General features: G+C 33.7%; 1 protein-coding gene across 3 annotated transcripts in view; it reads right to left on the bottom strand.

Annotated features, from left to right (window-relative positions):
• LOC131146467 (putative 3,4-dihydroxy-2-butanone kinase) overlaps window positions 1–12,529 on the bottom strand; it is a 115,633-nt gene that overhangs the window by 44,520 nt on the left and 58,584 nt on the right. For all 3 annotated transcript variants that reach the window (XM_058096093.1, XM_058096092.1, XM_058096094.1), the window contains exons 8-9: window positions 7,658–7,831; window positions 7,311–7,394 (exon numbers count right to left, since the gene is read on the bottom strand). In XM_058096093.1, the coding sequence (XP_057952076.1) occupies window positions 7,311–7,394; window positions 7,658–7,831 (258 nt within the window). The remainder of the gene's footprint in view (window positions 1–7,310; window positions 7,395–7,657; window positions 7,832–12,529) is intronic.

The raw sequence follows: 12,529 nt of genomic DNA, 5'->3' as shown, positions 1-12,529 counted from the left end.
GAATGTCAAAATCAGTGTAAATGCTCAAATAGTAAATTTTTTTCATGTGTAAAAGCTTTGAACTAGTGAATCTCTCAAAGGTGAACCTACTTGGGTAATTTATGTGATTTTTACTCCTATTAACCACTTGATGCCTATGATCCAGGTATAGAGGGAATGAACAGTCCTAAGTGAAGAATATAAGAAATTCGCCAAATGTGGAACTTTTAGAAAATGATGGCAACACAGAATACACAAGAATTAACATGTTTTTGTCATCTAGATAATGAACCCAAACAAAATGGTGGAAAAAATTACCTTGGAAGTGAATTTTTAGGTCGCTCCTTAAATTTTTCTAATCAAATCACAAACTAGTTTTTATAACATTTCAATCAAGTTTTAAAGGGTGTTCTAGCCTAGACACCCTGAACAAGGTTTTAATATTACATGACATGTCAGTTATTAGAATGAGACTATGTCCATAAATCACATGTCATCCTTTCAACTTTCTTGGTCACTATGTTTTGGACGGAGGACATCGAAAAAAGGGAAGGCAAAGAGAAATAGAGAAGAAATCAAGTGGGATAAGCATTTGCAGCTCAATAGTACTTGCAATTGGTCACGCAAGCAAGCGATTCAGCTGATGGGTCAATTTCACATTCTTGCACAAGTTCTCAACTTCAGACCTGTATGTGTGGGTTAAAGCACTAATTATGGGCATCATAGATTTTAAGGATGCCTAAATTACAGTACATAAGCTCAAGTTTTATTTAATTTTTCTTATTTATTAACAATTTTCATCCCCAAAAAAAAACGAGCTCATAAGAGCAATGAATGGGAAGAAAGATTTTTCAAATATTTTGATGGCTTGAGAAGGCTACTTCGGGATAAGCTATGATGTCAAAGTTGAAAGCCAAGAATATAAAGTTAGCAGAGGGTAATGATTGGCTCAGTTGCGAAATTATTGAACAGGATGAAAAGATTGCAAGGCTGCATGAGAAGGTGATTGGGACCTGAGACTGAAAGTGTTTAGAGGCGGCATATGTGTTAATCCTAACAATTTATGGGATCAATTCTTATTGCAAGTACCTCTTTCTGATAGGATAAAGGGAAACACCAAGAGCATCACATGGTGTTTGCCATGATTTAATAATTTGGATCACTGCTATGTTGTCATTGGTTGGAGCTGGTAATATACTTTTCTTGGCCTCGGTGTATGTTTTCCATTGGTGTAGTTATATGAAATGTTGACTGTATGCAACAGCCTCTACTATGCACTAGAAGATGCAGTTGAAGACTCTTAATGCAATGCATTCTGGTTTACATTTCTATTTGGATTGAACCAGTTGAAAGCAGATTCACCCTGAACAAAACAAACTATAAAAATGTAGTCAAGAATAGCATGGTAATTAATTAGCAATAGAGAGATTAAATTCATTAAGTAATAAATTGAGTGGTATATTTCAAATCAACTTTCCTCAGTAAGCCAAAATAAAGAAGTATTAGCTGGGGTATGAACAAAAAAGTATAACTGAGAGCTAACTGGTTCTTCAGCGACTACAGTAAGTAATGTCCGAAATGCAACTCAAAAGTCCCCAATGTGACTTTCTTGGTCGGATTATGGCCTGACACGAAGGAACCCCCTGTTTGGTTTAGGGAATCAGGCCCATAATGGGATTAAATCTCAAGAATGGAATTACATTCCTGCATTCAGTTTGCAAAATTAAGGGTGGAATCATATTCTGGCCAGAATACGATTCCTATGAATGCAAGAATCACAATTCCAGTCCATATAGGCTGGAATCGATCTTCATTCCATGGAATCAAACTCAGCCTACAATTAAAAAAAAAATCTAAAAACAACAAATGCTAATAATACTAACTATTATTACTATTAAAATAAAAATAAAAATAAAAACAACTAATGATAAATGCAATAACAATAAATAATATTAAGACGAAAATAATCATTATTATTAGGATAATAATTATTATAAAATAATAAAAAATAATAACAACTAATAATGACTTCAATAAAAATAATATTTATTATTCTACAATAATAATAACAAAAACAGCAATAACAGTTAAAAAAGGCAAAAATAATAAAAATAGTAATAACAACAATAATAACTACACTAATAATAATGACTATTATGAAAAAAAAATTAAAAAATAATAATTAAATAAAAATAAATAAATCATAACACTTATTATTATTATTATAAAAACAATAGCTAATAATAATTACAATAAAAATAATAAAAGCAAATAATAAATATTACTACTATTAAAAGAATAATAACAAGAACACTATAAATAATAAGAAAAGGCCAAAATAATAATAATTATTACTTTAAGGATAATAATTGTTATAAAAATAATAAAAAATAATAACTATGATAAAAATAATATTTATCATAGTAAAATAATAACAACAAGAAGAATAATAATAAAAAAAGGAAAAAATAATTATTATTATTTTATGGATAATAGTTATTATAAAATAATAAAAAAATAGCAATAACAATAAAAAATAATAATTACACTAATAAAAATCACTATTATAAAATGATAAAAAAATAATAATCAAACAAAAACAACAACAATAATAATAATACTAATTGCTATTATTATTATAAAAACAATAACAAGTAATAATAGTTACAATAACAATAATAAAAACTAATAATAAAATTTATTACTATTAAATAGAAATAACAAGGAAAACAACAATAAAAAGTGCAAAAATAATAATAATTATTACTATTTTAAGGACAATAATTATTACAAAAATAATAAGAAATAATAATAAAAACTAATAATACTTACAATGTCAATAATAATTATTAATTTATTAGTTAAATAATAAAAAAAATAACAACAATAATAAGAAAAAGAAAAATAATAATATTAAAAAATTATTTTCAGGTATAATTAGTATAAAAATAAAAAATTATAATAAAAATAATAAATATAATATTAAAAATAATAAAATCATTACTATAAAATAATAATATAAAATTAAATAATTATGTACTAAGAATTTTTTAATAAAAAAAATGACTTATTTTTCATTCCATTATAGAAGCCCATTGAAGGAACCAAACATTGGAAAGAAATTGAAATTGGATTTCGACAGTCATCACGTGTTACTAACCAAACACAATAATTGAATTCAAGAAGCAATTTCATTCCTACATTGATTCCATTCCTCTCTTGAATCCTTTCCTACTTCAATTACATTCGGCAAACCAAAAGGGGAGGGGGGAAATTTTATTTTTAGAAATTTCCTCCCAAGGGAAAGAAGAACCTCTACAATTAGTAGTCCTCGGTCCTCCCATCCAACTCCATGCTCCCTCCCAAAATTCACCATTACCATAGACCAACCATGTTAAAAGGGTTCATGAAATCTTCCACCTCCCAATCATATGAAGACCTTCTAAAAGAGACTCCAGAAGACACTCCCCATTCAACTCCAACCAGCTGCCCCCTACCTTCTCCACTTTTTCATAGTCATTGGAAGTCAAGAGATACAACAACGGTATTTGTTCCATTAGAGGGAAAGACCTTCTACTTTCTTTAATTTCCAACAACTATGATCATTCCTATATGTTGGTTCTAAAACCACCCTAAACCTCGTCCTCCTTGCACCTCTTACGCGATAGTTGTTCTATGAAACCATTGGGTTTTATTTCTCATTCAATTCCTTGAGAGATCTCACCAACTCTCTTCCTCTTAATAAGGAGCCTCTAATATCCTAGCTTTAAATCTATCTAAACCTTTCCCTATGCTTTATTCCCATCATTTCCTTAAGGTCTTAAAAGCTTTGCCTCTTGAAAGGGAGCCTATAGACTACAGTTTCCTAACTGAAAAGCTATCTAAACCAGTATTTTATTAAGTTATCTTTATGAGTCAAAGTACACCATTAAAAGCACTGAGACACATCGCACATGCAAGAATATAAAATAAAAGCTATAGAAAAAACCAAAAATAGTGATATCATCATAGACATGGAATCTACAAAATGCAAAATGACTCAGGGGAATGAGCATATTCCCATTTTTCTATTTAATTTTAGAGCTTGATCCCTAGTAATATTTCCTTGTTACTTATGATGGACATTAAAATCCTTGAAGATCTTAGAAGGCTTAAAAGCACTGATTGTAAATAGGACTCCTCACTACTTTCTTCTCACATGTAGGCACTGAATTCTATGAAGGACCATCTAGTTGTTCTGTTTCTCTTCATTGGGTATTTCCTAGGTTTCCCTATCTTCAATGGAGGTTGTGTAGCTATAGCTTCTGAAATATGGTATTGAGTAAGATATTTCAGAGTCTGAACCCAAGTGGTTAAAGATCTTTAAATATTTAAAAAGAGATTCCTGAAAAGTGAGTAAAAGGACTTTTCCTTGCAATGCTTGTTTTTGTGGGATAGCTACAGGGAAAATAAAGAAGAATTTGATGAAGGAGTTGGAAGTGGATAGGGGCGGTCATTATAACCAATTAGAGTCAAACCACCGCTGAAATCACTGAGCTTTATTCTAATTTGTACTTTAAGGAGGAAGATAGCAGACCTATGATTGAAATATTAGATTGGGACCCTTTATCTAGCAAGTAGGTGGGTTGGTTGGAGAGACCTTTCAAGGAAGAGGAAGTGAGGACCACGGTTTATGGGATGGTGAGGGATAAAGCTCCAAGACCTAACAGTTTTAGTATGGCATTCTTCCAAGTTTATTGGAAGGTGGTTAAGGTTGATTTGCTCAAGGTCTTTAATGAATTTTAGGAGAATGGGATTTTAAGCAAGGGTATCAATTCCACTGTCATAAATTTGGTGCCAAAGAAGAATAAATCTATTAAGATTCCGGAGTATAGAACTATTAACTTAGTTTCCATTGTTTATAAAATCATCACTAAAGTATTGGCTAATAGGTTGAGTACGGTGCTTGATAGGCCTATTTTTAAGGCTCAAAGTGCTGTCGTGGGGAGTAGGCAAATTGTAGATGTCATTTTAGTTGCTAATGAGGTTGTGGAGGATATTCAGAGAAGGAAGAAGAAGGGTATCATCTTTAAGTTGGATTTTGAGAAAGATTATAATAGACCTAGACAAGATTTTTGTAAGGTAGGGGTTTGGCAAGAGATGGGCATCATTGGATTAGAGGCTTATTGCATAACATGAGCTACTCAATCTTAGTAACTTGCGAGTCTAAATCTTGGTTTAAGGCTACAAGGGGGATAAGGAAACATGACCCTCTTTCCCTGCTTTTTGTTTGTTTTAGTGGCTGATTCTTTGAGTAGGATAGTGGATAGGGAGGTGGATATAGGTTTAATGAAAAGCTGGGAAATGGGGAGAGAGGGGGTTAAGGTTTTGCACCTTCAATTTGCTAATGATACTATTTCTAGAGGACCATAAACCATCCTTTAAGAATATTTTGGGTCTTCTTCACGTTTTCAAGAAGGTTTCTGGGCTTAAGATTACTATGGGTAAGATTAGTATTGCAGCTATCAATATGTCTATTGAGAGTGTTAGGGAGGTGTTTTGTATTGGCAGCTGTCCCATCTTGGGGTTCCTTTGTGGGTAACCCTAGATCGGCTAGCTTTTGGGATCCTGTTATGGAAAGGTTTCTAAGAGACTGGATGGGTAGAAAGGCAGTCTTTTGTCTCTTGGTGGTAGAATTACTCTTATCCAAGCCTGTCTTTCTAGCATACCCTTATATTTTCTTTCAGTTTTCAAGATTCTAGCGGAGTTTGCTAATAAGATTGAGAAGATAATAAGGGATTTCTTGTGGTCAGGGGTAAGGAGTATTTAGGATCATTTGGTTAGTTGGGGAGTGGTCAGTAGGTCTAGACAAAAGGGTGATTTGGGTATTGGAAATGTGGTGTCCTTTTGGCTAAATGGATTTGGCGGTTTTCGCTAGAGAATTCCTCCTTGTGGCATTTGGTTGTTAAGATCAAGTATGGATTAGACAAGAATAGGTAGGATACTAATTTGAGATTTAGACGTTCTTCGCAGAGTCCATGGAAAGCTATCTCTCAGAGATATCCCCTCTTCATTCCCCATATTAAATTCTTGGCGTGAAGAGGCAGTAATCTCCAGTTTCGGAAAGATCCGCGGTTGGGGAATGTAGTTTTGTCAAACTCTTCTCCACACCTTTTTCGCCTAAGCTCAAGGCAAGATGAGTCCATTTCTTCTTTTGTTGCTGATCCAGATGGTCTTTGCCTTCTTGGGATTTCCACATCCATAGATTGTTAAATGATATGGATATGGAAGAGCTATCCTCTTTGCTAGCCTTGTTTAATAACTGTCATTTTTCTTTAGATGATAGGCGGTCTTGGTCTCTAGATCCTTTGGGGATTTATTCGTGGAAATCTTCTTATGGTTTTTTTAATAGGTCTAATTTATCTTTTCCTCTCTATAGGTCTATTTGGAAGGTGAAAGTCCCCTTTAAAATTAAGGCTTTCAAATCCTTGGTTGTGCTTGATAGAATTATTACCAATAACTTGCTGCAGGTTAGTAGACTTTTAAAGGCTATATCTCCAGACATATGTGTTTTCTACTTTAATTGTTCAGAATCATTATCACATTTGTTCATTCATTGTGACTATGCTTGGAGTGTTTGGAAAACGTTGTTTGTTATTTTAGGCGAATGTTAGGTGAGTTCTAAAAGACAATGGAGGATATTTTGGCAGCATCTTCTGCTGGATTTTGTAGGAAAAAGGAAAAAGCAGTGCTTTGGAAATGTGCTTCTTTTTTTTTTTTTTGCAGTTTTTTGGGGGTTGTGGATGGAGCGTAATGTGTGCATTTTTCTAGGGAAGAAGCCGTCTCAGTTGCTGGTTTGGGAAAAGATACATTATTTGACTTAAATGGCCTCTCTTTGGTGTGTGAGGCAAGAGAACTTTAAGGGAGTGAACTTTTCTGATATTCAGCACAATTGGTGTTATGAATTGGAGTATTAGTTCGTGCTGGTTTTTTTCTCTTTTGTTCTTTAGTCTTTACGTTGTTCTTTTGTGTTTTTTATCCAGATTTTCCACACTTTGTTAAGGAGATGTCTTATTCTCCTAGTTGTATATTCTTATTCTATTAATGAATTCTTCTTTTATTATCAAAAAATAAAATCACTAGCACCTATAGACTAAAAATTAGTGAAAGTCCCTTCTGACTTTTAGCTAATAATTAAGCCCCAACTCTTTTCTTGTCAAATGTGCACTGTGCAGGTAATTCCAATTGGACATTTTGCGCTACATACTTCAACATTAAACCCTGGTATTCCTACAACTCTTTAACTACCAAAAAATAATGAAGGATAAGAATCACCATCTTTATAGACGTACCGGAGACAAAATCTGTTTAAGAATGTGAGAAACCACCACATCCACAGGCTGCATGTCAGCAACAGAAGCACCAGGTTCTCCATGCTGTTTAAAAAAATAAATAAATAGATAAAGGTAAAGTCTTTGACCAACTGGATAGACAAAGGGGCAAACAGGCCAGTTCTGAAGAAGTAAACAAAGCACCAGCCTATTAGCAGAAAATGCAAGGCAAATATGCTCCAGTGTATATTTAGACAAACAAATAAACTCTGGAAAAAAAATAAATAGAATAAAATAATAATAATAATAATAATAATAATAAACCGTATTATGTTTCAGAACAAATATAAGGTGGATTTAAAACATACAATTCCAAGACCAAGTTCCATCTTTCCTGGGCCCAATCGATCTGAAGTGACTTGACCCGGTAGCGTGCAAACAGACAATGCAACTCCCATTGTCCCAACCAGCTCGGATGCACATTGTGCTTCTGCAGTAACATCAGCAAGAGAAAGGCCAGCAGCAGCTGCAGCTCCAGCAATCTATTTATGGAAAGACTAAAAGGTATTAGAAGAATTTTCAGGAAAAAAAAAAAAAAAGATGACATGATAATTGATTGCTATCTTATCAAATTAAACTCACTAATCACCAAATCATGACATATCATAAGAGGAGAGGCAAATGTCTATACTCACACTATTTGAAGAACTACTAGAAGAATCTAGCTGAAGTTATGAAGCAATAAGTAATTTAAGTGAGCTTTTATTTCACTGTTCAACACATCATTACCAGCATCTCCCACCTTGGATTTTGTACTGGCATTTCCTTTCCTTTGCTTTGGATAGAATTAGGTCTAGCACTAATGGAAGACTGGATTAGCTTCTGCAAATTCTCATTTTCTCTCTCTATTCTCATTAGTGCAACTCCAAGGGCCTTTCTTCATTGTTCAAGCGAGGTTGAGCAGGGGGGTTCAATTCCTCATAATTATTTATGTTATTAAAATATGGGATTAATTGGAGGAACTAATAAAAAAAATAGGCCTTTCCCTCTATTTAAAATATATAAGTACATGACACTGACCATATTATCCTTAGTAACCCATGCACTAACTCATGCTTATTAAAACGGCAATAACATGCAGCACTAATACTAAATAATTGAAGTAACTAGTAAACTTCTGCTCAGAGTATAGATATGATACGCTCCTAGTTTGTCATAAATGGATTTCATCCAAGCACCTCCAAGGCTTTAGTAAAAAAATCAGCAAGTTGGAATTCAGATTTCACATGAGCTGTTGTAGTGAGCTCCTGCACAAGTTTATCTCGAACAAACTGACAATCAACTTCCCTGTGTTTCAGCTGCTCATAAAAGACCAGGTTGGAAGCAATATGAATAGCAGCTTCATTATCACATATCAACTCCATAGACCGAGAATATGGAAACCAAGTTCTTTTAACATGTTCTTTAGCCAAATAAGCTCACAGATAGTGTGAGCTATGGCCCAATACTTCAACTCAGCACTTGACCAAGCCACCACAGTTTATTTCTTTTCCCAAGTTACTACTAACAATTCCCAATCGTGGATCTTCTCAGAAAGTGACCCAATCTGCCATGAACATAAGTGCGACCCCAATCCTGATATAAGAGACTTCTCCCAAATGCATCTTTAAGGTATCTCAACATATGAATGATGGCATCCCAATGATTTGTTCTCTGAAAATCAAGAAGTGGCTCACAACACTTGTTGTGAAAGATATATTATTATTAGATTGAATGACCGTGAGATGGTTCAACTTTCCAACAAGCCTACGGTATCTTCCAAGTTTAGCTAACAAACCACTCACATCTGGTACTAACTTACCGTTAGGATCCATAGGCGTATGGGCAAGTTAGGATCCCAACAACCCAGTCTCATGTCAAAGGTCTAGAACATACTTCCACTATGACAAAATGGTCCCCAATCCCCATACGAGATGTGGATACTTCTCTAAAGAAGAAATATTTCAATGGCCCTAAGCTTAGCTCGAGATTTAGTTTGTAGAAAATGCTTCACGCTTGACATATTGATCATCACCACTTGTGATCACAATATCATCCACCTAAACAACGAGTACAATCCTACCAAATGCAGCAATAAATAACAACAAACCAAGCCTTAAGTACCACTAGGTAGGGTCTACTAAAAGAATCATTTTCTGCCAATTTACATAATAGTATACAAAGCGATCTATTGCACACCACTAAAGAGCAAACATGAGTGCTATGGCACTTAATCGATCAAATCATGCTCTTGGAGACTCCTTTAGACCTTACAAGGATTTCTTCCAACGCACGATTGCAACTCCCCTTTAGCAACAAACCCAAGTGGTTGCTCTATATAGAACTCATCCCAAAAAAACACCATGTTGGAAGGCATTCTTGACATCTAATAAGCCACAAAACCATCTAGATTGACTTTCATGGTATACACCCATCAACAACCAACCACAAACATGTGAGCAGGAAGAAGTGCCAAATCCCAAGTGTTAGGAATTGTGTGTGAATATAAAAATGAGTAAGTTTTTCTAATTTCAAAAAGACCAAAATTTTTGAGTAAATAAAGATGAAATGGACATTTGATAAGTAATACCACCTATTAAATGCACAGTACGTCATCAGACACAAAAAATGAGTCTGTTGTAAACTCACTATTAGATGCAGTTACTCGTAAGACATGGCATTAGATGCAATGCCTCATTAGACGTGGCATTAGAGGCAAGCTTACATTAGACGTGGCATTAGAGACAAACTTGCAATATATACATTTTACAACCCGATTAGACACATCATGCTTGTCAAATGCAGTCCGAGTCTATTAGTATGTCACTCAATAAAACGTTATAACACATTTATTGCTTTGTACAAAAAAATGTCATGCATTAGACACATTTTGAACGAGTTATATATTCTCCATCATATTTTCTGCTAATGTATATTATATAAATCATATTCTGAAATTCATCAAAATTAAGCTTGAAGATTAGAATGGTGTTTAAATTGATTGAAATATTTTAAGTTAATATTCCTAATTAAATAATAATAAATAAATAAATTTTATAAAAAAGATAAATTCACTTGCTAAGAAAGCATACTTTAACACCCTTTCATCACAATTAATAAAGATCATAAAAATTGTTGAAATCCCTATACCTATTCTTCTTGGTAGTTTAAGTTTCACCAGATTACTAGTTTTAAAATCTTTGTAGTGCAACAGCAACAAAAACCAATCCCATCTAGTTTAATAAACAAAAGGCATCATCATCAACACCACAATGCAATGGACCTCTGCATGTGAACCCATGCCCAAAAATACATGTTTTAATTCAAATATTTGGGGCTTAAGAAATTTCCTTTTATTTTGGGCAAAATGATATTTTTGAAAATTGTGATTATGGGTAAAAAGTGATTTCAAACTCCTCTCCAAGTCTTGTTAGGCATTATTCAGGGAGGAGGCAGTGAAGAGAATTGGACCGGGATGCATGCTTCTTATTTTGGACCTGACCCAAGTAATTGAAAAGGAGGTATTTTTTTTTTTTAACTAAATTGGCCAATTATTTGAGAAAGCCCAGTGTTTAGGAGATGCTGATACAGGCTTCAATTTGGATCAAAAGGGAGGCTTTCCTCATATGGGCTTCTCACAAAAGGGTTTTGGTGATAAGAAAACATATGATTCAGAAATTAAGGAGTTAAGGCTTCTACTACAGCTATGTTGGCTCCACATAATAAACAGGCCCATAGTATTGCTCCTACTTCTCAAAAAATGAGTACTGCGAAGGAGGAATTTAAACCCTCTGGTCATGGAATTCTTCTTCAACATCGAGTTATTAGAAACATTATTCAGCGTACAGGAATTAAGCTTATGAATCGAAATGATCAAGAGTCCAAGGAAGTTCACGATGTTAGAAGACTAGATTTGGCTAAAGTACATGGTGATAAATAAGTGTCTGGTCTAGTAGAGTGTTTAGAAGGTGGTGTGAAAACGAGTGATAGAGAAGCGGATTTGGAGGAGAAATCGATTGACTGTTGTATTTATACTGATAAATTTGAAGGTAATAAGGTTTATGCTCATCAAAAGGCAGCTTGTTCGGGTGCTGAAATGAAAAAAATATTTGAAGACAAATGAGAAAACTCTAGTGGGTTTACGACAAAGGTATTAAGCGGAGATTCTGAAGGAGAGTTTAGTATTGTAGAAGTTCCTTAAGTTCAGAAGAATATTAGAGGTTCTAAAAAGACTAGAAAAGGTAAGGAGGTAAAGAAATGGGGGATTTTTCAGATTCAAAAAGTGATGATAATAGTGATTTTGACTGTGGTCGGGGGTTGTTATTGGATGAGATACAAGAACAATATGGATATGTTTCTGACTCCTGCAAAGAAATAGAGGATTTATCTTATCTCATGTTCATCCACCCCCATTCAAAGGTTTGGAGGGAGTTTCTATTTTTATAATGATAGGTTGGCGAATATGAAACAGTGTGGAGATAGGATTTTGCCTACAAACAGTGAAGGAAATCTCTAAGGAGGAGCTAGAAGCTGAAATAGGTGATTTATCTTATGTTCATCCACCCCCATTGGAAGGTTTGGAGGGAGTTTCTGGCGAATACAGAAGAGTGTGGGGAAAGAATTTTGCCTACACTAATAGAGGAAATCCCTAAAGGGGAGTTAGAAGCTCAAATTCTTTAGGATAAAATGAATTTAAAGCGGGGTGATATTGGAGGAATGAAAGTGCATTCGGATGGTGGCAAAAGTCAAAAGGGGAAGGGCCTAAGGTAATTAACAATTTGAGAAAGTTAGGTAAATTATGACGGAAAGGGTTTAGAAAGGGGGTTTCTTGGTTAATTTCGTTTAGTTCTATCTTGTCATCTTGTGATTTTTTTATTTTTTTTTTTGTTTTCTTTTTTCTTTTAACTTGGCGGACTTCTTGTCCACACAAAATGTACCTTCTCTTCTTTTTATCTAAATACACTTCATTTTGTTATAAGGAAATAAAAAATAAAAAATAGCATGCCAAAACTTTTATAAAACATTTAATAAAAATTAGACACTTATATTTAGAAAATTTATTTAAATAAATTAAGATTTGATACAAAAATTTACAATTGTGTAAAAAATAAAAGGAATGTTAAGTAATCATAAATGTTAAATATAAAAGGTATTCCAAAATAAAATAGGGTAAATTCCTCTGATGTTTTATATTATTGTTA

Source organism: Malania oleifera, chromosome 13 (genome assembly GCF_029873635.1).
Source record: "Malania oleifera isolate guangnan ecotype guangnan chromosome 13, ASM2987363v1, whole genome shotgun sequence".
NCBI classification, from domain to species: domain Eukaryota; kingdom Viridiplantae; phylum Streptophyta; class Magnoliopsida; order Santalales; family Ximeniaceae; genus Malania; species Malania oleifera.
Note: the sequence above shows the minus strand (reverse complement) of the source record. Positions and strands in the feature narration are given on the sequence as shown.